Genomic DNA, 27,625 nt, shown 5'->3' with positions numbered 1-27,625 from the left:
TTCCATTTCTTTGAAAAAGATGGATGGTACTTTGATAGGAATTGCATTAAATGTGTAGATTGCTTTAGGTAGCATAGACATTTTCACAATGTTTATTCTTCCAATCCAGGAGCATGAAACATTTTTCCATTTCTTTGTGTCTTGCTCAATTTCTTTCATGAGTACTTTCATGAGTTTTCTGAGTATAGATTCTGTGCCTCTTTGGTTAGGTTTATTCCTAGGTATCTTATGGTTTTGGGTGTAATTGTAAATGGGATTGACTCCTTCATTTCTCTTTCTTCTGTCTTGTTGTTGGTGTAGAGAAATGCAACTGATTTCTGTGCATTGATTTTATATCCTGACACTTTACTGAATTCCTGTACAAGTTCTAGCAGTTTTGGAGTGCCCTTCGCAGATGATATGATACTATATGTGGAAAACCCAAAAGTCTCAGTGTGGTTTTGATTTTAATTTCCCTGATGGCTAATGATGATGAATGTTTTTTCATGTGTCTGTTAGCCATTTGTATGTCTTCTCTGGAGAACTTACTGTTCATGTCTTCTGCCCATTTTTTGACTTGATCATTTGTATTTTAGGTGTTGAGTTTGAGAAGTTCTTTATAGATCTTTGATGTCAGCCCTTTGTCTATAGTGTCATTTGCAAATATCTTCTCCCGTTCCATGGGTTTCCTCTTAGTTTTGTTGACAGTTTCCTTTGCTGTGCAGAAACTTTTTATCTTGATGAAGTCCCAAAAGTTCATTTTCGCTTTTGTTTCCCTTGCCTTTGGAGATGTGTCTTAACAGAAGTTGCTATGGCCAATGTTGAAGAGGTTACTGCCTTTGTTCTTCTCTAGGATTTGATGGATTCGTGTCTCATCTTGAGGTCTTTGATCCATTTAGAGTTTATCTTTGTGTATGGTATAGGAAAATGTCGAGTTTCATTCTTCGTATATCGCTATCCCATTTTCCCATCACCATTTATTTATTTATTTATTTTTTTAAAAGATTTTATTTATTTACTTGTCAGAGATAGAGCACGAGCGAAAGCGAGCACAGGCAGACAGAGTGGAAGGCAGAGTCAGAGGGAGAAGCAGGCTCCCCGTGGAGCAAGGAGCCCGATGTGGGACTCGATCCCAGGACGCTGGGATCATGACCTGAGCCGAAGGCAGCTGCTTAACCAACTGAGCCACCCAGGCGTCCCTCCCATCACCATTTATTGAAGAGACTTTTTTGCCTTGGATATTTTTTCCTGCCTTTTCAAAGAGTAGTTGACCATAGAGTTGAGGGTTCATATCTGTAGTCTGTATTTTGTTCCATTGGTTTCTGTGTCTGTTTTTGTGCCAGTAGACTGTCTTGATGATTACAGCTTTGTAATACAGCTTGAAGTCAGGCAACATGATTCCTCCAGCTTTGTGTTTCTTTTCAACATTTCCTTGGCTATTTGGAGTCTTTTCTGGTTCCATACAAATTTTAGGATTTTGGTTCCAGCACTTTGAAAAATGCCATTGGTATTTTGATCAGGATGGGGTTGAAAGTATAGATTGCTCTGGGCAGCATAGACATTTTAACAATGTTCATTCTTCCAATCCATGAGCATGGAATGTTTCTCCGTTTTTTGTTTTTATGCCTTCTTCGATTTCTTTCATGAATGTTCTGTAGTTCCTAAAGTATAGATCCTTTACTTCTTTTTTTTTTTTTTAAGATTTTATTTATTTATTTGACAGAGAGAGATCTGCAGTAGAGAGAGAGAGGGAAGCAGGCTCCCTGCTGAGCAGAGAGCCCGATGCGGGACTCGATTCCAGGACCCCGAGATCATGACCTGAGCCGAAGGCAGCGGCTTAACCCACTGAGCTACCCAGGAACCCCTAGATCCTTTACTTCTTTGGTTAGGTTTATTCCAAGGTATCTTACGGTTTTTTGTGCTATAATAAATAGAATCAGTTCTCTAATTTCTCTTTTTACAGTTACATTGTTAGTGTATAAGAAAGTAACTGATGATTTCTGTGCATTGGTGTTTTATGCTGCCACATTACAGAATTGCTTTGGTCTAGTAATTTGGGAGTGGAGTCTTTCAGGTTTTCCACAGAAAGTATGTCATCTGTGAAGAGAGAGAGTTTTACTTCTTCTTTGCATTTGAATACCTTTTATTTATTTTTGTTGTCTGACTAGTTGTTAGGACTTCTAGTGCTTTGTTGAACAGTAGTGACGAGAATGGGAATCCTTGTCACGTTCCTGATCTTAAGGGAAAGGCTCTCAACATTTCCCTATTGAGAGTGATATTCGCTGTGGGTTTTTCATAGATGTATTTTATAAAACTGAGGAATGTTCCCTTTTTCCCTATACTGTGAAGAGTTTTAATCAGGAAAGGATGCTGTATTTTGCAAATGCTTTTTCTGCATAAGTTGAGAGGACCATGTGGTTCTTTTCTCTTATTTATGTATTCTCTCACATTGATTGATTCACAATGTTCAGCCACCCTTGCATCCCAGGGGTAAATCCTTCCTGGTTGTGTGGTGCATAATCATTTTAATGTACAGTTGGATCCTATTAGTTAGGATCTTGCTGATGATTTTGGCATCCATATTCATGAGGGATATTGGTCTGAAATTCTCTATTTTGATGGGGTCTTTGCCTGCTTTTGGGATCAAGGTAATGCTGGCCTCATAGAAAGAGTCTGGAAGCTTTCCTTCTGTTTCTATTTTTTTTTTTTGAAACAGCTTCAGGAGAACAGGTATTATTTCTTCTTTGAATGTTTGGTAGAATTCCTCAGGGAATCCGTGAGGTCATGGACTCTTGTTCTTTGGGAGGGTTTTGATCACTGTTTTAATCCCGTTACTGGTTATTGGTCTATTCAGGTTGTCAATTTCTGTTTCAGTCTTGGTAGTTTATAGGTTTCTAGGAATGCATCCATTTCAGGTTGCTTAATTTATTGGCATATAGCTGTTGATAATAATTTCTGATAATTGTTTCTGTTTCCTTCGTGTTAGTTGTGATCTCTCCCCTTTCATTCATAATTTTATTAATTTGACTCCTTTTCTCTTTTCTTTTAGATTAAGTGTGGCCAGTGGTTTTATTGATCTCATTAATTCTTTCAAAGAACCAGCTTCTAGTTTCTGTGTTTTACTGTATTTCTGGCTTCTAATTCATTGGTCTCTGCTCTAATCTTAATTATTTCCCTTCTTGTGTGTAGGTAGGCTTAATTTGTTGTTGATTCTCCTGCTCTTTAAGGTGTAAAGAGAGTTCATGTATTTAGGATTTTCTTGTTTTTTTTTTTTTTTTTTTGAGTGAGTCTTGGATGGCTATATATTTCCCCCTTTGGAATGCCTCTGCCATATTCCATAGGTTTTGGACCAATGTGTTTTCCATGGTTTCCATGGAATTGTTTAAGTTCTTCTTTGATTTCCTGATTGACGCAAACATTTCAAGCAGGATGGTCTTTAGCTTCTAAGTGTTTGAATTTTTTCCAAACTTTTTCTTGTGATTGAGTTCCAGTCTCAGAGCACTGTGGTCTGAGAATATGCAAGGAATAATTTCAGTCTCTCAGTCTTTTGGTATGGGTTGATACCTGATTTGTGACTCAGAATGTGGTCTCTTCTGGAGAAAGTTGCCTGTGTGCTCAAGAAGAGTGAGTATTCTGTTGTTTTAGGGTGGAAGGTTCTGTATATGTCTGTGAGGGCCATTTGGCCCGGTGTGTCATTTAAAGCACTTTGTTGATTTTCTGCTTAGATGATCTGTCTATTGCTGAGAAATGGACTGTTGAGTGCTCCTATAATTAATGTATTATTATCAATATGTCTCTATTTTGGTTAACAGTTGGCTACTCCCATGTTGGGGGCATAGATATTTACAATTGTTAGATCTTTTTGCTGGATATACCATTTAAGAATGATATAGTGTCTTTCTGTATCTCTAACCACGGTCTTTAGCTTAAAATCTAATTTGTCTGATATGAGAGTTGCCACCCCAGCTTTATTTTGAAGCCCGCTGGCATGAAAGATGCTTCTGTATCCCTTCACTTTCAGTCTGGATGTATCTTTAAGTTCAAAATGAGTCTTCTTTAGACAGCATATGGATGGGTCCTGTCTTTTTATCCAGTGTGCGACCCTGTACCATTTTATGGGAGTATTTACGTCATTCACGTTGAGAGTGATTATTGAAAGATACGATTTTATTGTCATTGTTTTTTTTTTTTTTTTTTTTTTTTTTTTAAAGATTTTATTTATTTACTTGAGAGAGAGACAGTGAGAGAGAGCATTAATGAGGAGAAGGTCAGAGAGAGAAGCAGACTCCCCATGGAGCTGGGAGCCCGATGTGGGACTCGATCCCGGGACTCCAGGATCATGACCTGGGCCGAAGGCAGTCGTCCAACCAACTGAGCCACCCAGGCGTCCCGATTTTATTGTCATTGTTAAGCTGGTGAAGTCCTTGTTTCTATAGCTTGTCTCTGTAAATTTCTGTATCATTCTTGGGGTCTTACTCCTTTCATATGAACCCCCCCTTAACTTAATAATCCTTGAAAATCTCCCCCCCCTTAATATTTCTTACAGCTCTAGCTTACTGGTTACATATTCTTTCAGTTTCTGCCAATCTTGGAAGCTCTTATCTCTCCATCCATTCTAAATGACAGCCTTGCTGGATCAAGTATTCTTGGCTGCATGTTCTTCTCATTTAGTACCCTGAGTATGCCTTGCCAGCCCTTTCTGGGTTGCCAGGTCTCCATGGACAGGTCTGACGTTATTCTGATGTTCCTCCCTCTGTACGTAAGGAATCTCTCCCCTAACTCCCCTTAAGATGGCCTTGAGATTCCTTGACACTGGAATGTTTCATGGCTTTATTTATTTGTCTAATTCTGTTTTCAATGTTTTCATGGATTTTAAGCTGTTTGTTCCAGGCCTCCTCCTGTTCCTTCTTTTCTATCAGTTAGTCTTCTAGATCATTAATTTGTTCTTCTGCCTGGTTTACCCTGACTGTTAGAGTATCTAGATTAGATTGGATCTCATTGATAGCATTTTTAAGTTCTGCCAAATCAGCTCTCATTTCTGCCCTTAGAGAATTAGTCGTTTTCTCCATTGTAGTTATTGTCTGCATAACTGTTACCCTGAAGTCTATTTCCGACATCTTGCTCATATCCATATCAGTTAGTTCTGTGGCAGAGGTCACAGTCCCTGAATTTTTCCTGTGTTGGGGGTTTCTTCTCTTAGTCATTCTTTTGAGGCGTGGTTGAGGGAATGTACAGAGTCCAGACTATTGATCACAACCAAAGCAAGATGCACCTGTTTTATAGGGACCTTAGGGTTGTTAGCCTCTTGTTCTTCTAGCCTGTCTCCTGAGGGAGGGGCCTGCCACACTGTTACTCAGGCAACCGTGTTTGGGCAGAGTTGCCCTGCCTCCAGTGGGCAGGGGGGGATGCTCAGTGAAGACTAGGTTTTTGGGGCTTTTGTTTGCTGGGCGCTTTCACTAGCGGCTTTCTGTGTCTCTTCCAAGAATCAGAGCAGAAGTGACTGTATCCAGTCTTTTGACTCAGACCAGAGAGATCGCAGTCTCTTCTCTAGAGAGCCCTCCAGGTCACACTGACTCTGTTTTTGTCTGTGCTGCTAAAAACCAGAGCGTTCTGGGTTGTATGCCCCACAGCAGTATTACCAGTCTTTACTTCCAGGTTCAGGCATGTCTCTGCCCTTTGTGCTTCTGAAACTGCCAGCTGCCCTCAGTTTGCACTTGCCCCCCTGCAGCTCCAGGTTTCGGTTTGGGGGCTGCCCCCAAACCCTCTCCCTGCAGTTTGCTACCAGTCTGTGAGTCTCTGCCTGGTCCCCCGTGCAGGAGGCTTTTGTGCTCAGCAGCTCAGGATCCCAGAGGCTCCCTCCACCTTCTGTTTATCTTCCGATATCTGCTCACAGAATCACGGCTCCCTGCTTCATACCTCAAAACCAACCGCTGGACATACTCTGTAGAGATCTGGATATATCTTCTTACATTTTTGGGCTGATTTCGTGGGTGTTCAAATGATCCCTTGTCTTCTACAGATTTTGTTTATGGTATCTTTAACCATATGATGAGTAAGATTTTTTATTTTAATTGTCAGATGTGTGACTTTTATATTTTTTGACCTTGTTTTGGTTAAAAAGTCCGTCTTATCCTAATGGTAAATGTAGAATCTTAGCTTTTCATCTTTTTTAAAGAAGTTTTTATTTAACTTCCGGTTTGTTAACATACCATCTAATACTAGTTTCAGGTGTAGAATGTAGTGACTCAGCACTTCCATAGAACACGCGGTGCTCCTCACAGGTGCCCTCCTTAGTCCCCATCACCTGTTTCCCCCATCCTCCCACCCACTTCCACTCTGGTCACCATCAGTTTGTTCACTGTAGTTAAGAGTCTGTTTTTGGGGCGCCTGGGTGGCTCAGTTGGTTAAGTGACTGCCTTCGGCTCAGGTCATGATCTCAGGGTCCTGGGATTGAGCCCCATATTGGGCTCTCTGCTCAGTAGGGAGCCTGCTTCTCCCCTGCCTTTCACTCCCCCTACTTGTGTTTGCTCTTGTGTTTCCACTTTTAGTCTATTATGAATAATGCTGCTGTGAATGGGAGTGTATAGATATCTCTTGCGGTCTCTGCTTTCAATTCTTTTGGATACATACCCCAAAAAGAAATTATTGGATTGCATGGCAATTGTATATTTAATTTTTTGAGGCACCACTAGGCTGTTCCTTGTAGTGGCTGTGTAATTTTACATTCCTACCAACATTGCATAAGGGTTCCAGTTGCTCCTCATCTTCACCAATACTTGTTACTTTCGGTGCATGTGTGTGTTTTGTGATAATAGCCATCCTAATGGGTGTGAAGTAGTAATCTCATTGTGGCTTGATTGTTCATCATTGTCATTAGGAAATTTTAAATTAAAATAATAATTAGATCCACTGCACACTGAAAAGAATGGGCTAAAATCCAAAAAACTGATTTTCCTTTGTAACTCGTTTCTTTGAGAGTTTGTCTTTTCATTTGTTTCAGGAGAAACAAATGAAAGTCAGTTCATAATTGTTAAAATATTTTTTATGATGTATACTTTAAAATTCTTATTAAATAATTTCAACATTTGATTCATCTTGTCTATTTGTGTCCATTGATCATATTGTTCTTATTCAGGTTGTATATTTCTGGTTTTTGGTATAAGCAGTCATTTTTATTGTATTCTTGACATTTTGGTAATTATTTTTGGAAACTCTTGATTGTATTTAATTGTATTTGTATTTAAATTGTTTATTATAACATATAGTTTCCTCATCTTGGTTTAATGTGTAGGTTCTTGCTCACTTTTGTGGATTTTATTTCCAGTGACAGTTAAGTGTTAGAGTCCTAGCAGTGGTATTTTGTTCTGTTTTGTTTCCTAATGCTGCTGAGATCCCTCCTTAGTTCTTGCTGGTGCTGTGTCAGGTGAATGGAAGGTGCTTCCTGAGTACCCCATGTCCTCATTCATTCAAATGAGGGTTGGGGTCAGAAGCTGTTGGGATTGGATCTTCTTAAATCACTGGGTAGAGGACAGGGGGATGGGGGTGTAGTGTTCTTTTATGTTCTTCCTGCTTTAGATTAGACTGCTCACTGGTACCCTCATTGTTGTCAGTACTAACCGTGTTTCACAGTGTCACCTGTGAGGCAGTGGCTGGGGACCTCAGAGGCTTCACTACTTTGCAGCTTTTGTGGATCATATGGTCTGCTGTCCTTGATTGTTAAAGTGGGGACAGTGTTGGTTGAGGGACAAGGTTACTCTAGGACTTTGCTCCTCTGCTACTACTATAACTTAGAACTTATGGAGTGGGTCCTGGCATGGTTGAAGGCTTTGCTCCTCTTATAGCGCCACTGCAGAATGGAGTATTTAGTGGCTCAGCTTGTGGAATGGGGGTTGGGGTTCCCCATTATGTCTCTGTTGTGTTTCCTTTCTCCAGGTCTTTTGGATGGAGAATGCAGGGTTTTTTATCCCCCTGTTTGTGGTTCAGGGTTGCACACCTCTCTAGAACCCAGTCTAGGGATTCGTGGGAGATAAAGGGAAGGTACTGTCTTTTGTTGCTCAAGACTTGAGGTTCCTAGCAAATATGCCTCTTTCCTTCTAGCTCTTAGAGTTCTCTTATTGTTATTTGATGGATATGTACTATTAGCTTACTTGTATTTGGTGGGAAAAACAGAGAAAACTGAGTATACTCTCTTGTTCTATAACCTTCACAAGCTCCTTTTTGATTGTATTTAAAATTTTTAATCTTTGCTTTTTTTTTTTTTTTTTAAACATTTGGGAATATCTCCTTCCCATGGTGGAGGAGCATCTTTTTTTTTAATTTTTATTTTTTTTAAAGATTTTATTTATTTGACAGAGAGAAATCACAAGTAGGCAGAGAGGCAGGCAGAGAGAGAGAGGAGGAAGCAGACTCCCTGCTGAGCAGAGAGCCCCATGTGGGACTCGATCCCAGGACCCTGAGATCATGACCCGAGCCGAAGGCAGCGGCTTAACCCACTGAGCCACCCAGGCGCCCCTAATCTTTGCTTTTTTAAAAAATTTTTTATTATTTGAGAGAGGTTGAGTGCATGGGAGTTCGGGGAAAGGGACAGAGGGAGAAAGAAACCCATGCTGACTCTGTGCTGTGTGTGGAGTCCAACGTGGGGCTCAATCTCACCGCCCTGAAATCATGACCTGAGCTGCAATCAAGAGTTGGATGCTTAACTGATACTGAGCCACTCAGGTGCTCCTAATCTTTGCTTTTTCAGAGTATGAATCAATATAAATACTTCCCAACAGTTCTACTTTTTCTTTGATATTTGAGGGTATAAGCCTAAGAGAGTATGTATATTCTTTATTTATTTATATATATGTGTGTATATATATATATAAATGTACATGTGTATATGTGTATGTATATAAACTTTTATGTATAAAGAATATTTTTATATGTATATCTTTACATATATACACATATACAAATCTTTTATATATCTCTATACATATCTGTTATGTCTCTGTATATGTATGTATGTGTATAAATATGTGGTCATCTGGCTGCCTTAGATCTAAAGATCTAGTCTTTAGATTAGATTTTAAAGATTGAATCTCATGATTTCTCTAAAATTACTTCTTTATTTTAGCTGTATATAGATTTATTCAAATCTTGGGTAAATTGACTATCTGTAGAATTGTGAGTTTTCTGTTTGGAATTTTATTTCAAAACTTCAGAGCATGGACAAAATACATCTTTATATTCATTAATTTCATGAATCATAACTTTTAAAGGCCTTATATAATTTATTTATTTATTTTTAAGATTTTTATTTATTTATTTGACAGAGAGATAGCACAATTAAGCAGAGCAGCAGACAAAGGGAAAGAGAAAAGCAGGCTCTCTGCTAAGCAGGGTGCCCGATTTGGGGCTTAATCCCAGGATCCTGGAAACATGACCTGAGCCTAAGGCAGCTGCTTAACCAGCTGAACCATCCAGTCGCCCCTTATTTATTTTTTTAAAAATATTTTATTTATTTGACAGAGAGAGATACAGTGAGAGAGGGAACACAAGCAGGGGGAGTGGGAGAGGGAGAAGCAGGCCTCCCGCTGAGCAGGGAGCCCGGTGGTGGGGCCCGATCGCGGGGCCCGATCGCAGGACCCTGGAATCACCGCCTGAGCTGAAGGCAGCTGCTCAACAACTGAGCCACCCAGGCACCCTGCCTTTATGTATTTTAGTCATAGATCTTTGATTATAAACTAAATGAACTGTGAGTCTTCTGAAAACTATTTCTAGTTATTGCTGCTGAATTTTAAAAAGCACATTTGATTCTAATAGTATTATTTTAAAAGTTTCTAATGTCTTCATATAATTTTCTTCCAGGTCAGGACCATGAAGTTCATCAGCAAATTTTGACAGCTGGTATTGGTTCTAAAAGTACACCTGGCTCGAGAAAAATGTCGAGTAAAAAATTAAAAGATTGTCACAGTGAGGCTGATAAGGAATTACACTTACCAGTTGGTTCACCTTTTGTTCTTTTGGATGCAAAAGCTTCTGTATCACAAAATGTGATTTCATCCATTGCCCAAAAAAAAAATTCAGTAAATACATTGTCTTCAAGTATGGAGATTTCTCTTAAAACCAGGAAAAGGTGAATTTTTATTTACTGAAATAATATCAATCTGCTTAAAAATTTTAAAGTTATTTATTAATTAATTTTTAAATTTATTTTTAATGTATTTTATAATAAGTATTGAGGAATATTAACATGAGAAGAGCATAACATGGTTCAGTTTATATAATAAGGAAGGCTTAAAGTATACTTCAGAGAAGTTTGTGGGTAAACATTTCTGTAGTTTATGGAAAAAAGTGTTTTCTTCTGATAATATGTTTTCTGTGTCTTCCTAAGAGTGTTTTCTCTATGTCATTTGTAATTACAGTGGTAGGTATATATTGGCTCATTTCTAGGGTAGCAAAGGATAAGTATTTTGAAGATAAGTTGTGGTGAATTATTGTCTATTTCTTGGGGCTCATTTTGGCCTTTAAGAAGCAAAGTAGATCATTCAAAGTCCTTTGCTACTGGGGACTTCTGCGGTGAGTGTAATTAATGTCTGTCTAGTGTCTTGTGTAATTCTTGGAGCCAAGGAGTTAAATACATTCTAAGATTTTGCTATTCAAAATGTGGTATGCAGTTCAGGATCAAGAGCAATGCATTATCTGGCAGCTTGTTAGAAATATAGAATCTCAAACCCTATTCTAGACCTACTAACTCAGAATCTACATTTTAATAAGATTATTCAGATGATTGAAAATCTTACTAAATGTTTGAGAACGAGTCCTTTAAGCTACAGAGTTTCTTGGTCTTTTCTCTTTTTTTCTCACTGACAAATAAGAAATGTAATTTTCCTGAGCAATTGCCTTGTGTATTTTAAAAGATTACAAATCAGAATTTTTAGACATTAAATAAAGGGCTTGTGAAAAATTTTGTATTTGGTCTGTATTGTTACTGAGGGGAGTTCAGGAGAACTCCAAACTCAGCAAATTGTGAGAGTATTTATTCAGCTTGCCTTCCTTTCAACTTTTTAGGTTAAACTTTGAAGATAAAATTGCTTTGAAGGAAGTAGAAATAGCAAATAAAATACCAGAAATAGAGGATAAAGGATCAGAAGAACCACAAGAGAGGAAATTGTCAAGAGCATCTCAGAAAAGAGTACCAGATTTAGAAGATGAAATTCATCCACAAACTAAAAAGAGTTTTTCAACATTGTTTTTAGAAACTGTAAAAAGAAAAAGTGAATCCAGGTAAGTTATTAAGAAACTATCCTTTGAGTCATTTTTTTCTTTATATTCTGTAAACAATATCAAGGATTCTTAATGCTGTTTAACTAAAAGTTAATCTTAATTGGTGCAAGTTTTAACTGAAATTAATGCCTAACCCTAAGGAGAGTGTAGTTTCTTACCAGCAAATCACCCCCAAAGCCATCATTAGGTACTTAGTAAATTAAATGTGAAAGACAGTAAGTTTATTCATAATTCATTGCTTTCATTGCTTATTCAGTGCTTTTGCTCCTTAGCACTTTCTAGTCTGTATGCTATCAAAGAATGAAGGCAGTATTTAGAGACAGAATTACGTTGTGGTGTATTTCACTGTTAAGAGCTTTAATCTTCTTTCCTTTTCTTCTTCTTGAGTTAATAAAAGTGTGATCCTAGAAGAAATTTTAATCTGTTCTTGCCTACTAAAAAACCTTCAGAGGTTCTTTAGTGTCCACACTGTGATTCTTAACTATGGCTGCACATTGCAGTTAACTAGAATTAATGGCAGTTAGAGATGGGAACCCCTGACCTAGAGAAACTTCAGATTTTTTTGGCTGGTATTTATGGCCTTCATTCTCCCTAGTTAACTCTTTCTGCCAACTTGCTCGTACACATTTCCATTTGTCCCCGTTTTGGCATACCATTTTCCCTTGTCATATGCCAATCTCCTTTTTCCTTTCTGGTGACATCGGCTTCTTGGTTCGTTGATGGCTATCTTCTTGCCATAACCTCACATGGCAGAGGTGGTAAGGGGGTTTTCTGCGGCTTCTTTGATGAGGGTATTAATTCTGTTCATGAGTGTTCCACACTCATGACTTAATCACCTCGTAAAGGCCCCACCCCCAAATACTATCCCATTGGGGATTCGGTTTCAGCTTATGAATTTTGGAAGTATACAGATATTTAGTCTGAAGCAGGTGTCAACATTGTTTCCTAAGGATATTATCATCAGTTAGAATAATCTTGATGTTATGGAAGTCCCTTGAAGTAAAATAGAGGAGCAGAGTTAGAGAATTCTTTTATTTATTTATGTATTATTTATTTGACAGAGAGAGAGAGAGCGCACGCTCATGGAAGCACAAACGGGGAGTGGCAGGGAAAGGGAGTAAGGGGCTTTCCGATGTGGGGCTCCCAGGACCCTGGGATCATGCCTGACCTGAGCGGAAGGCAGATGCCTAACTGACTCAACCACCTGGGCACCCTTAGAAAATTCTTATTGGCTGGTTTAGGAAGGCTTAATTTTTAAATTCTTAGCATTACTTTCTTATGTATAAAAGTAACAGATAACTGTGAGTTATATACAGTAAAGCAAATTAAATCTATTTTTAACAGATTGGCTATTTCTTTAAATGTTGAAAAGTAACATTTCTGTATAAACATTGATTCATTATGGTTTTCTGTTTGTATTGACTTTGTTTTTCATTAGACTTTCTAGTTTTCTAATTACATAAACTTGCAAAACTCTACCTATTAGAAGAAAGTATATTTCTTAGCATATATACACACATACATACATTTTTTTTTAAGATTTTATTTATTTATTTGACAGACAGATCACAAGTAGGCAGAGAGGCAGGCAGAGAGAGAGAGGAGGAAGCAGGCGCCTTGCTGAGCAGAGAGCCTGATGTGGGGCTCGATCCCAGGACCCTGGGATCATGACCTGAGCCAACAGAGGCTTTAACCCACTGAGCCACCCAGGTGCCCCCACACATACATATAATTTAACTAAAAGTTAATCTTAATTGATGCAAATTTTAATTGAAATTATGCGTAACTGTAAGGAGAGTATAGTTTCTTACCAGCAACACAACACGTGTGTATGTGTATGTATGTATACTGTTCTACATTATAAGAATTATGAGGGGCTTGAGATTAGGTAAATAGGGAAGGTGTTTTCAATTTGTAATTTTTGGGGTATATTTTATTAGTGAAAACATAGAAAAAGCAGACACAATGATGGTTAAGCTTGCATACTCAGGTGGGAAAGGTAGAAACAGGAGTGCATATGCTAGCTTCAGAGTTTGGTTGTTTACCCTAAGGTTTTATTTATGCATATCTCACTTCAATATGTGGTTTGCCTGAGGCTGTTATAAAAAGGAAGGAAATAGAAAAGAGTCCATCAGATTACTATCCTTTAAATAATTTTTCCTTCTCTAGAAAGCTTTCCCAACTAATTGGAAGAGATGCTGTTTAATCCCAATTTGCCTGCCTTTCTAGATACTTTCCATTTATTTCTATACCATGATTACAGTATTAAAACTTATTTGAAAAGTATGTGAATTATTCAAACTTGGAATCATTTTTACATAATATAATTTATTGCATAATTTAGTAGTGTTTTCTTAGAATATTAGACTTGAAGATGTCTTGGAAATAATCTTGTCTTGAATGTGAAGACCTCTGGCCCCCAAGAGACAGCTATACATCCATTCATACATAAAATTAGGGTAACATTATATGTAATAACGGCATGCATTTTTGGACTGTCTGTCAATGTGTCTGGGCTTTGTTTAACACATTTCTGAGTTTTTTTTTTTTTTTTTTTGGTAGATTATTTATTTATTTATTTGACAGACAAAGATCACAAGTAGGCAGAGAAGGGGGGAAGCAGGCTCCCTACCGAGCAGAGAGCCCAATGTGGGGCGCGATCCCAGGACCCTGGGGTCATGACCTGAGCCAAAGGCAGAGGCTTAACCCACTGAGCCCCCAGGCGCCCCACACATTTCTGAGTTTTAACTGTTCAGTATATAAAATGGGTTGGGGAGAGCATTAAATTAGATGATGTCTAGGCTTCCAGCTCTAAATTTAAATTGAGATTCAATTCAGATTTCATTAGTGTTATAAATGAGTGTAATCAGGTATTACAGAAGTGTAAAAGAAGAGGAGGATTTTCAAGGGTAAGGGAAAATTGAGGTGTGCTTCGTTCTTTAAAATATACATAGGGGGGAGAGGGAGCTGAGGGAAATTGGAAGGGGAGATGAACCATGAGAGACTATGGACTCTGAAAAACAATCTGAGGGTTTTGAAGGGGTGGGGAGGGTTGGGGGAGTCAGCTGGTGGGTATTATGGGGGGCACATATTGCATGGAGCACTGGGTGTGGTCCATAAATAATGAATTCTGTTATGCTGAAAAGAAATTTAAAAATAAATATATATATACACAGAGGGGCACCCAGGTGGCTCAATCATAAGTGACTGCTTTCAACTCAAGTCGTGATCCTAGCATCCTGGGATCAAGCCCTGCAGGAAGCAGGAAGCCTGCTTCTCCCTCTCCAGCTTCCTCATGTTTGTGTTCCCTCTCTCGTTATCTCTCTCTGTTGAATAAATAAAATCTTAAAAAATAAAAAAAAAAGATACATAGATTTTATTTCCTGTATAGATTATGGTCTTCACAAAGCAAAGGTAAAAACTTAATTTTTTGAGCTATTGTTTATTTTAACATCCTGTTTTAGTCCTGTTGTTAGGCATATAGCAACTGCTCCCCTTCACTCATCTCCTTCAAATGACGTGAATTTGTTAGAGGATGAATTTATAATCGAGGAATCCGAAAGAAGTTTTGCCAGTCAATCTTGGATTACTATACCGAGAAAAGCTGGGCCTCTGAAACAATGCACAGTAAACCCTGCAGAGAACTCTGCACTCCTTCAAAGTAAGAAGTCAAGAGAAAAACATCACCGTGTACCACCTGCAAATATGACAAGTGACAGACATTGTGACACAGCTTACCCAGTAGAGAAATCTCAGCCTTCTAAACAAAAACGACTGGGTAAGGGGTGTGCTTTGGCAAATGAACTGGAAAATCACTGTGGATCTACAAAATATGAAATGTATAATGAGAATGCAGAAAAATCATCTGGAAAGAAAAAGACTATAAAACAAAAACAGAGAAGAAAATATAAGGGCAATGTACTTGAAGAACAGGTTGATGTGGCTCAGTCTAAAGAAAAAAATACAAATATGTCACATATCACCCAAGGTAAGTTACAGAGATATTCAGACTGAAATATGGAAGAGTGTGAAGAGATGATAAATACTGATATTTCCCAAAAAACAGATGCTGCCTGTGGGTAAGTTTTTTACATTAAGTATACCTGTGAACATTATCCTACCACTTCATGTTCTTTTAATATTTCTATTTAGCTTTGGGAAGTAGGCAAAGTAAACCTATATCTATAAGCTCTTTTCTAGTATCTCTGTTTTACATGTAATTTAATTCTGAGTCACTTGACTTTTGTGTAGCTTCTAAGATGGCAGCATATATAAAGGAAAAAGTGAAGGGAAAAGGCTTATAAAGCAGATGGTTACCAGAATATGAATAAGACAACATCATATATTCTTTGAGTTTTATTAAAATATAAACAGGGGGAAGAAAACCCTAAGATAGTATGGAGCTATTTCTTCTAGAATAAAACTTCATATTCTTCTTTTCTATCATTTACTTATTTATCTAACATTCAGTAAATTGCCATACACTGTATTGGGCACTGAAATTACAAAGAGAACTAAAACAGTTATCACCATTAAAAAAAAAAAATCAATGTAGGGGCGTCTGGGTGGCTCAGTGGGTTAAGCCGCTGCCTTCAGCTCTGGTTATGATCTCAGGGTCCTGGGATCGAGTCCCGCATCAGGCTCTCTGCTCAGCAGGGAGCCTGCTTCTCTCTCTCTCTCTCTCTCTCTGCCTGCCTCTCTGTCTACTTGTGATCTCTGCCTGTCAAATAAATAGATAAAATCTTAAAAAAAAAAAATCAATGTAGTAGTGTCTGTAGACAAGGAGATATACACATATATTCACAGGATGATAATAGAATTACAGAGAACAGTTATCCAAGTAGTATCTCAATAGATCTTTTTATCTTGGACCACTATAGTATTTATCATCCAAACTGGGACTCTTGAGAATGAGAGGGGGTGTCAGGATAGGAAGCATAAATTGGGATTGTCTCAGACAAACTTGGAGTGTGGCTGCCCTCTTTATGTAATCATTTTGTAGTGATTGAGGTTTGTAATGATGACACTGTCATGAAGAAAAGATTCATTTATGTTTTTTGTACCACTTTTTTTGAAGTAATAGAAGAAGTAGTTACTCTTACAGAATTTCTTTAGAATAGTTAATGGAGTAGAAAACACTAAACAAATGTATTAGACACTTTATGTGTACGAAATACAATTTAATCCTTCTTGACAGCCCTATAAGTTAGGCGATAATACTCAAGGTTAGAAAATATTGGCTCAGGATCTGTCCCCTCATTAGAGCCTATATTTCTTCAGCACTGTCAAGAAGTTTTGAAATAAGTGAAAATGTTTTCGATGCTGATTTGAAAAAGCTATTAGCTACCCAGAAAACTCTCTTCACCAGAATTGTATTGTATTGGAGGTCCTAGATGACTATACTATACTATATTATTGCTGATACAGAAGGGAGAAAGAGTATATATTAAAGCACAGTATTTAAGCTAGTTTTTATGAAAGGAAATTCTACTTTAAGTATTGTTCAATTATTTTAGCTTTCTTTTTTTATAATCTAAACATAGACTTTATATCACCTTAAATAATAGTTGTCAGATTTCAGTTTTGTCTGTTTGTACCTTTGTGTATCCACCTTTTCTGTTTTGCAGACCTCTCTTGTAAATGTCTGACATATCCCATATTATTTTTTTTTAAAAAGATTTTTCTGTATTTGAAAGAGAGAGAGTACAAGTGGGGTGGGGGACAGAGGGAAAGAGATACGCAGATTCCTCACTGAGCAGGGAGCCTGGCAGGGCTGAACTTGATCCCAGGACTCTGGGATCATGACCTGAGCAGAAAGCAGATACTTAAACAACTAAGCCACCCAGGTGCCCCCCCCCCATATTATTTTTATTGAATTTCTTTCTCTCTCTCTTTCTTCTTTTTTTCTCTCTTTCTCTCAACTTCCTTCACTTTCTCATTAGTGGCTGGCTATTTTAAGAAATATAAAGAATCTGACTAAACTGAAGTTATAGGGAAGTTTTTTTTATTAGTCCTTTACGTAGAATATTAATTCACAAAATTTGAAGGTACAAAATTTTGATTTGTCTTCTTAGGAAAAAACATATCAAGAAATTATAGGGGCGCCTGGGTGGGTAAGTGGATAAAAGTCTCTGCCTTTGGCTCAGGTCATGATCCCAGGGTCCTGGGATCGAGCATTGGGCTCTCTGCTCAGCGGGAAGCCTGCTTCCTCCTCTCTCTCTGCCTGCTTCTCTGCCTAACTGTTATCTCTGTCAAATAATAAATAAAATCTTAAAAAAAAAAAGTATTCTTGAAGGATACGGTTTAATTATAAATGTTAAACATTTATTAAGTACCTGTCAGATTCTTCACATTGATACTCAGATAAATTCTTTATGTAGATTGGTTAGTGAATGTAATGTCTGATTAATTACCAATTTTATTAATTTTTCCATCACTGTTATAACAGATTACCACATACTTAGTGACTTAAAACAACATACATTTATTGTCTTACAGTTCTGTGGGTCACAAGTCTGAAATAGATCTTGTTGAGCTAAAATCAATATATTGACAAGGTTGCTTTTCTTTCTGGTGATTCTAGGAGAGAATATGTTTCCTTATCTTTTCCAGCCTCTTGAAGTTGTTTATATCCTTGAATCATGGTTTCCTTCTTTCATCTTCAAAGCCAGCAATACCAGGTTTCTTAGATTTCCAAATTCTTTTGCCTCTTCTTCCTTTGTCCTATCATTCTGACCACCACTTTTTTTTTTTTTAACATTTTTTTTAATCTTTTTTGACAGACAGAGATCACAAGTAGGCAGAGAAGCAGGCAGAGAGAGAGGGAGGAGGAAGCAGACTCCCCGCCGAGCAGAGAGCCCGATGCGGGGCTCGATCCCAGGACCCCGAGATCATGACCCGAGCTGAAGGCAGAGGCTTTAACCCACTGAGCCACCCAGGCGCCCCCTGACCACCACTTTTAAGAACACATATAATTAGATTGGACCAGCCTAAATAACCCAGGGTAATCTCCCAGTTTTGAGGTTTATTTAGTCACATATGCAAAGTCTCTTGCCATATAAGATAACATTTTCACAGATTTTGTGGATTAGGGTGAGTACATTTTTGGAAGGATATTATTCTACTAACCATCTCAGTTCAAAGACTAATAATAGGAAAATAACTTAATTCCAAGGATATTCTTACTTTGAAGATATTTTTTCTTTTTTAAAAGGCACTTGACAAATTTGTAATGCCTAAGCTAATGATTGGTGTTGAAGCAGTAGACTTTTCCACTTCTATCTCTTAGGCTTCTCATACTAGATGATTTACGAAACTAATAAATTCTTCCAAACTTGCTCCTTCTTTAGTTTTCCTATCTTTATAAATGGGGCCATAATAAATTTAGTAGCTCAGGAAAGAAACCTGGATCATCTTTGACTCCTCTTTCCTTCAGCAACCTGTATAAAGTTTGACTTCCATTCTTTTACTTCTCTTCTTTCCTCTTGCTATTCTTAGAGTCATTTGTTTCTTAGATTATTTTAGCAGTTTATGCACATGCCCTCTGTCTTCTCTCTGCTCTCCAGGTTCATCTCCTGGGTTACTTTATAATGAATTTCTTCCAGTTCATGAACATACTGTCTCAACTGTGGGCCTTTTAAAGTGCTGTGACTTTTGCCTAGAAAATTTTTCCTAAATGTACTCTGTCCCCTATCAAACTTTGTACTCAGTTTAAATATCATTTTACTTGATTATTATTCCCTATCCCAGTATGTTCCTATATATGCTCCAATAGCATCCTTTTCGTTTTATCAAACATAAAATTACTTGCTAAATTTCCGTCTCTCCTTCTGGCAGTTAGACTGAAAGTTTCATGAGAATAGGAACTGTATCTGTTCTATTCCTAAAGTATCCCTTAGATCTTAGCCTTAGCAGTTATCTTTATGGGTCCTTGGAATACAGAAGTATTACTTTGTTTTGGGTGAATAATTTTGCAGTTTTTTAAAAGATGTCCCACCTTCGGGGCGCCTGGGTGGCTCAGTGGGTTAAGCCTCTGCCTTTGGCTCAGGTCATGATCCCAGGGGCCTGGGATCGAGTCCCGCATTGGGCTCTCTGCTCAGCAGGGAGCCTGCTTCTCCTCATCTCTCTCTCTGTCTGTCTCTCTGCCTATTTGTGATCTCTCTCTCTGTCAAATAAATAAATAAAACCTTAAAAAAAAAAAAAAAAGATGTCCCACCTTCAAAATGATACTCCTTTACATGTAAATATGCAAATTTCCCACAGTATTAGAAATGTATTTTTTTTTTAATAAAGATTTTATTTATTTATTTGGCTGAGAGGCTAGCAGAGAGAGAAGGGAAGCAGGCTCCCTGCTGAGGAGAGGGCCCGATGCAGGGCTTGATCCCAGGACTGTGGGATCATGACCTGAGCTGAAGGCAGAGGCTTTAACCCACTGAGCCACCCAGGCGCCCTAGAAAAGTATCACTTCTAAGTCACCTCTTTTTCTGGCCATTGCTCTACTTAGGACAATATGTCTGCTCAGTTCTGAGTCTGCTCTCTTCACATTACCATCTGTTCATACCTTCTGCATGTGTTCTTGTTTATTAGTTTTGTAAGTTGTCATTCAGTTTTTGATCTTCCCTGATCTGGAATTAGTTTCTAGAATAATTAATTGGTTTGTTTTTGAATTTGTATGATTTCTATGTCGCTGTCTGAATAAGTCTTTCATGATAGTGTTTTCTTCCTCAGATTCTTTTTTTTTTTTTTTTTAAAGATTTTATTTATTTATTTGAGGGAGAATAAGTGAGAGAGCATGAGAGAGGAGAAGGTCAGAGGGAGAAGCAGACTCCCCAAGGAGCTGGGAGCTGGATGCGGGACTCGATCCTGGAAGTCTGGGATCATGACCTGAGCCTAAGGCAGTTGCTCAACCAACTGAGCCACCCAGGCGCCCTCTTCCTCAGATTCTTTTTCCCTAAATCATTGTTCACACTGATTTTTTTTTTTTAAGTTTATTCATGAACATGGGCAATTTATGTCATCATGAGCACCTCTGATTTGTTAGAACAGTTTCTGAGGGGGCACCTGGGTGGCTCAGTTAGTTAAGCTCCTGCCTTCGGCTCAAGTCATGGACCTGGGGTCCTGGGATTAAGTGCCACATGGAGCTCCTTGCCCAGTGGGGAACCTGCTTTTCCCTCTCTCTCTGCTGATCCCCGTGTTCTCTCTCTCAAATAAATAAATAAATAAATAAATAAATAAATAAAATCTTTATTAAAAAAAACAGTAGTTCCTAAGGATACTTTTGATCAGAGGAAAGAAAAAGGGGGAAATAGAGGAAAAGGAGTTGGAGAAGAGACACAGGGTGGACATATAGGAGGCCTGAAGATGCTGCGCACTGGTGAGGATTCTTGCAGGAATCACTGGTGATTCCTTAAACCCACTCATCAGTAGCAACCATGTTGAAAGTTCTCTGTCTTTGCTTTAGTGTTTTGTAAACTGACCCTTTATTATCTCCTATATCCATTCCCTCAGATATGTTCTTCACTGTCAAGATTTTGCTATCTGTTGTGTCTCTTCTAATATCTCCCATTCTTATCTCTTCTAGCATATTGATTGATTCTTGTATTAAGCACAGTATTGGTAAAGTATATTCTTTCCTTTTTCATCAACTTTTTTTGTGCCTGGTTCAGATCATTAAGGCTAATATTTTTCTTTTACTCCTTTTATAAGCATATATCATTCTCTTTGTCTCAGATTCAGAGTTGCCAAATCCTGTAGCTTATTGTCAAACTGGACTCAGAGAGTTATACTGCTGTAAGGGATCTTGACATAATTTGGCTCATTTTCTATCTCTCTACTTCTCAATCACATTTGATTGGGAGAATGGCTAAAACAGCAGAACAGTGCTTTTCAAACTTGCATATGCGTTTGAATTCCCTGATGATTTTCTTAACATTTTGATTCATAAACTGGGTTAGTAGATCTCAGATGGGACCCAAGATTCTTTCTTGCATTCTTTTTTTTTTTTTTTTTTTTTTTTTTTTTTTAAGATTATTTGAAAGAGAGAAATAGAGGAAGCAGAGAGAGGGGGAGGGACAAGCAGACTCCCCGCTGAGCATGGGCCTGATGCTGGGTTTGAGCTCATGATCCTGAGATCATGACCTAAGCTGAAATTGAGAGTTGGGATGTTTAACCAACTGAACCACCTAGGCACCTCAAGATTCTATATTTCTAAATAGTCTCTCCTAGGTGATGCTGATAATAGATGATCTGTGAAGTGTAGTTGGTGTATCAAAACTTGGAGCCTGTCTAAAATAGCTCATGCTGGAAGTACTTCTGCCAATTCCAGTGCCTGCTGTAACATTGGCTTCACCATGAATTCTTATTTCAAGCATATGTGCCAAACACAATGTTATATACTACATATAGTAAAGATGACAAGATGTAGTTTTCATTAAAGTTCTATATAGTTTCATATTTAATTATGTGATTATATATAATACCTGCTCAGTCTTACATACTGTTATGTAGTTTATTTAGTCCATGAGTATTTCCTATTTGTTATGAGTGCAATTCCTTCTTTGGACTAGCAATCTTTGTCTCAGTTACTTAATAAAATGGTTTCTTGATTTATTTGATGATCAAGAAAATTTTCCATTCTGTCTACTCACACCTAATATTTTAAACTTGTTTCTTTTTTTAAAAAGATTTTATTTATGTATTTGTCAGAGAGAGTGAGCACAGGCAGACAGAGTGGCAGGCAGAGGCAGAGGCAGAGGCAGAGGGAGAAGCAGACTTCCTGCTGAGCAAGGAGCCCGATGTGGGACTTGATCCCAAGACACTGGGATCATGACCTGAGCCGAAGGCAGCCGCCCAACCAACTATGCCACCCAGGCATCCCTAAACCTATTTCTGAGAAAAAGAAATTTTCCATTTTGGTGATTGTGCCCTTCTTAACTGTAATATTTGTATTGAAATATTGTGTATTTCTCTGATTTTTCTGGTTGTCAGCCACAAAAAACAAAACTACAATTGATTTCACCCTTCTGTTAGATTCTTTTCTTACCTATTTTTCCTGGTAGTGAAATGTGGTTACTACTGACACCAAACATTTTCATCAGCTATGTATTACTTGCCATATTTATTGTTTATTTTCATTCTCTTTTCTCTTTTTAAATTCTGTTTACAAAAATAATGTTTTTCCTAAATATAAGAATATCTTTATTGAAACCTCACTTTAAAATCTCCTCCTTCAAAAATTAGATTGACAAAATAATGACTTAATTCAAAACAGAAAAGAAGTAGTTACTTTTCTTTTTAACTTGGGACATTGGTAAGTAGTTTGAAGAAGCCATATATTTTTCCTTTTCAGAGTGTACCATTTTTTTGGCTCAGAAGTGTATAGTATCAAGCAATGTGAAAAGTTTGTATTTAACTGACAGAAACAGATCTTATTGAGAAGATTTGGCTTTAAAAAAAAAAGGATGAAAGAAGCCCACAGAATAAATTTAAGACATAATTGATAGTTTTTTTTAACGTATTGTGATTTTCTGAAAACTCTTTGGTTTCATAGATTGTAAATTGTTTTTTATGGTTTTTTTTAAATTAGGAAGCAAGAAAAACAGCACCAATGTTCCTTATACAGAGAATCAGAAAAAAGATAAGGAATATAAAAAGAAACTTTTTCCCAGTGGGTCCAAAAAGAATAAACTTGTACCTGACGAAGTGACTTCAACTATTACAAGAAGTCGAAGAATTTCTAGGCGTCCATCTAATTGGTGGGTGGTAAAGTCTGATCAGAGTAAGTATTTTATTTAAATGATGTTCATTGAGAGCTCTAAAAAGTCATTCTGTAAGAGGCTTTATGTTTGATTTATGCTCCCATTTTCCACAGAAAATCTAATGAGGATGAAGTTAAATTGGGTTGTTAATAGAAATATCAGATCAGTTAAGTGTCAAGATATTAGCTCTACTCTACACTATAGTCTAGATATAGGGCATATAACTGGGAAAACAAACCCCCTGCTCTCATGGGACTTACATTTGAGTGGAGGAAGACGAGCAATATAAGTGCATAAGTCATGCAGTGATAGGCATTAAGGAAAAATAAAGCAGATAAAAGATAGAGATGAGAAGTAGACGGCAGAAGTAGGCATGGATAAGAAGATAGAACAGTGTTTTTATAAAAGGTAGTGATAAGAGTCCATTTTGATTTTTCATAGCATATATCTCAGAAAAATGAAGATGGGAACCGTACAGATAACATGGTGTGTAACATTTCAGACCAAGAGAATGTTATTTGAATATATTTGTAAAGATGCTAATGGAGCATACTTGGCTGTTTGAGGAATTCAGGAAGGCCAGTCTGGCTAAAGATGAGTAAGCCAGGAGAGATCAAGTCAGAGAGGGAGGCTGTGATAGACAGTTTAGATGCAGTGTATTGGAAGACTACTGAAATATTTTAAGTAAGATTTTAATCAAGTCAAAGTGACTTGATTGAGTCCTCTTTTAAAAGAATTATTCTTTTTTTTTTTTTAATATTAAGACATTTTTAAAAAAGATTTTGTTTATTCATTGAGAGAGAGTGAGAGAGATTGCTAGTGGGGTGGGGGTCAGAGGGAGAAGCAGACTCCCCATTGAGCAGGGAGCTTGACACAGGGGCTAGATCCTGAGGCTCCGGGATCATAACCTGAGCCAAAGGCAGATGCTCAACCAATTGATCCACCCAGGCACACTAAAATAATTATTTTTACTGCTAGATAGAGAGGAAACTAGGGCATGGACACTAGTTAAGAGATTGTTGGAGGGAAGAGAAGAAAAGTGGTTGGATTTGGTATTAACAGATTGGAGTTAGAGAGAACCAGGAGTCTAGGATGACTCAGATTTTTTTTTTTCCTGAACAAATAGAATAAGGGAGCTCTACTATTTACTGAGATGAGGGAAAAGTATGAAAGAAGCAGATTTGGGAAGGATGTCAAGATTTCAGGTTGTAAGAAATTAATTAGATATCAAAGTAGGTACATTGAGAAAGTAGCCTGGTAAATGAGTTTAAAGTTAGGGGGAAAGATTTGGGAGGACATATAAATAGGGACTTAACAGTATATGGATGATATTTAAGGACTACCTGAAATCAGGACTACCTAAAATCACCTAGTGATAGACTAAACCTAGAGAAGAAAGAAAGCTCAGGTCTGAGAACTGGGAGACTCCAGTTGTAGGAGTCAAGATGGGAAGGAAGATCCACCAAAAGAAACTAAACAGGAACATTTAGTAAGGTTAAAGAAAATGAAGTGAACTTAGGGTTAGGGAAGCAAAGTAATGAAAGCATTTTAAGGATTGAGTGATGAGCTCATTTAAAATACTGCTGATGGCTTGAGGTAGATGAGAGTTAAGGACTGATAATATAATTTTGGCTACATGGAGGTTGTAGGTCACTTTGATAGAAATGGTTTCTGTGGAATGATCAGATCAAAAGCCTGATTCAAGTGGTTTCAAGAGTAGGAGGTGAGGAAGGAAAGATAATAAGATAAGGGAGGTTAAAGATGGGTCGAGGGTAGGGGGATGTGTGTGTGTGTGTGTGTGTGTGTGATCTACAAGATGTTATATTGGTTTATCTGCTCATTTAAAATAGCTTCATAGAACGTGGAGAGAGAACCCTCTTGTACTATTGTGGGAATGCAAACTGGTGCAGCCAGTATGGAAAACAGTATGGAGGTTCCTCAAAAAGTTAAAAATACTGTGATCCAGCAATTCTACTACTAGGTATTTACCCAGTATAGAAATACTAATTCAGAGGGATACATGCACCCTGATGTTTATAGCAGCATTATCTACAGTAGCCAAGTTATGGCAACAGCCCAAGTCTCCATCAGTGGATGAATGGATAAAGAATATGTGGTATATGTATACACAACAGACTATTACTCAGCCATAAAAAAAAGTGAAATCTTGTCATCTGCAATGACATGGATGGATCTAGAGTGCATTATGTTAGGTGAAATATGTCAGTCGGAAAGACAAATGCCATATGATTTCACTCATACACGGAATTTAAACAAAACAAATGAGCAAAGGGGAAAAACAGAGATAGGCAAACCAAGAAACAGACTCTTAATTATAGAGAACAAACTTACAAGAAGGAAGGTTGGTAGAGAGACAGGTTAAATATGTGATGGGGATTAAGGAGTGCGCCTGTCGTGATGAGCACTGGGTGATGTATGGAAGTGTTGAATCACTATATTGTACACTTGAACTAATATATTGTATATTAACTAACTGGATTTTTAAAATTTTTTTATTTTTTTAAAGATTCCATTTATTTATTTGGGAGTGAGAGAGAGCGCAAGCAGGGGGTAGGGGAAGAGGGAGAAGCAGGCTCCCTGCTGGGCAGGAAGCCCCATCTGGGGCTCTGTCCCAGGACTCTGGGATCATGACCTGCAGTGAAGGCAGGTGCTTAACTGACTGAGCCACCCAGGTGCCCCCTACTAAATAAAAACTTAAAAAAGGCTCTTGAGTGAAAAAAACAAAAACCCCTACCTCCTAGAAAGTTAGAGCATAAATATAGGATGGCAGTCCTTGAAGGAGGACTCCTTACCCTTGAAGGGAGTAAGGAGGGGGCTGTTTTGCAGTACACAGATGGAAGTAGGTTGGTTGAATTGATGGTGAGAAGATGAATATGTACTCTGAGTTTTTTGTTTTCTCAGTGAAGTAGTAAGCAGGACCATCAAGTGACAGTGATGTGAGATCAGTGATAATAGAAGTCTGAAGTTTCTTTACAGCAAGAGGATAGATACAAAGCAAAATCAGAGAAAAAGTACATGGGCAAAGTCTGAAGGAGTCCTCTCTCAAAGGATTCATACCAGAGGCACTTAGTTCTTTTGGCAACAAATACTTAGGATAGATGTATGAAATGTTATCTATTAGGGAAGCTCATTAGAGATTTAGTACCCAAGATTTTTACTGAGGTGGTTACTTAGGCACCTTCTACCTAGCAAGTACTAAAATTCCAGACTCCCTGAAGGAAAGAAAGTATTTGACATAAATCATATTTCTTTCAAAGCAGTTTAGGCACACTAACCCACATTTATCAGTTAGGAAATGATGGGAACCCTCCGAAATTAAAGTTCCCAAATGCTAGCCAAGAACTAACTTTGCAAGCAGGTCTTTCTAAGGATAACATTCTTAGGTCTGCTATGCCAACTTTTTTCTGTACAGTATGAAACATTCATTGTTTTGGAACATTTTTGATCTTTTAAAGGTGGTTAATCATGAAAAGATGGTAGATGATAAGATAACATTTACATATACAGATACTATTGACTTTGAGGTATTTAGGTCAACAAGTGAGAGTAGAACAAACATGGCACTACATATGAGGCCTTGTGAATTTTTGAATCATTGGGATCCTTGATTGATAGTAGAAAGAAATATTATGTTGCAGCCTTCCTTGAATTTGGGACTTAGATCTGAGTTTAAATTATGATTTCTCAACTTTGGGCAAGATATTTTGTTCAGTTTCTTATTCTGTAACGTGATTACAAATCCTTCTACTTCATTATAAGGACTTAGGCATGTAGTTACTATATAAAATATTATCTACTACTGTTACTGCTCTGAGGAACTCACCTTTTTGCTCCAGGTGCCTGAAACTGTACTATAGCAGATGAGTGTGTAAATATACAGGTAAATAAAAATCTTAAAAAGCCTGGATACTTTTTCTAGAACTCTGAGACTTACCAAAAAACTTCTGTAGCAGTTTTAAAACCGATGTTGAGTTTCTAATCAAGTAGGGAGTCACAAAAATGGAAGAATGCTATAGATCTCAAAGTTAAAACAATCCTTCATCTGCTAGAAAAAGAAAGTCTGAGGCTCAAAAAAGCAGCATCACTTGCAACCTAAGGTGATAGACTTTTGTGCTAGAGCTGGAAAACAGTAGAACCCAGGTTTCCTGACTGTTGATGCATTTTTAATTTCCCTAATAAGCAACCATGCTGCCTAAAGTAGATGTTTAGCCTAAACTGCTTTTTCATGTATATTGAGAAACATTTATGGAGTGCCCACTGTGAGGCAGAAATGGTGTTAGGGCCAGTACTAGAGTGAGGCAAGTGAGTAATATAGAATGAGAAATTTGAGGAGGCATTTAGTCTCAGGGTTGTGTGAGTCCAGGTTCAGTCCCTGTATGACTCTCTGAAAGTGAGCACCTTTTCAAATTACCTACCCTAGTTAAATTTTTTTTTTTTAAAGATTTAATTAATTAATTAATTAATTTGACACAGAGAGACACAGCGAGAGAGGGAACACAAACAAGGGGACTAGGAGAGGGAAAGCAGGGAGCTCGATGCGGGGCTCGATCCCAGGTCCCTGGGATTGGGACCTGAGCCAAAGGTAGATGCTTAATGAC

At 37.7% G+C, this 27,625-nt stretch overlaps 1 protein-coding gene across 2 annotated transcripts in view; it reads left to right on the top strand.

The window, feature by feature from the left end:
• The window catches only part of CENPC (centromere protein C), a 104,915-nt gene that overhangs the window by 35,150 nt on the left and 42,140 nt on the right, over positions 1 to 27,625 (top strand). For both annotated transcript variants that reach the window (XM_013062367.2, XM_013062366.2), the window contains exons 6-9: positions 9,832 to 10,099; positions 11,035 to 11,250; positions 14,715 to 15,238; positions 22,835 to 23,026. In XM_013062367.2, coding sequence (XP_012917821.1) covers positions 9,832 to 10,099; positions 11,035 to 11,250; positions 14,715 to 15,238; positions 22,835 to 23,026 — 1,200 coding nt within the window. The remainder of the gene's footprint in view (positions 1 to 9,831; positions 10,100 to 11,034; positions 11,251 to 14,714; positions 15,239 to 22,834; positions 23,027 to 27,625) is intronic.

Source organism: Mustela putorius, unplaced genomic scaffold (assembly GCF_011764305.1).
Source record: "Mustela putorius furo isolate JIRA1106 unplaced genomic scaffold, ASM1176430v1.1 tig00000430_pilon_pilon_pilon, whole genome shotgun sequence".
NCBI lineage: Eukaryota > Metazoa > Chordata > Mammalia > Carnivora > Mustelidae > Mustela > Mustela putorius.
This window is presented reverse-complemented; position numbering and strand designations above follow the sequence as displayed.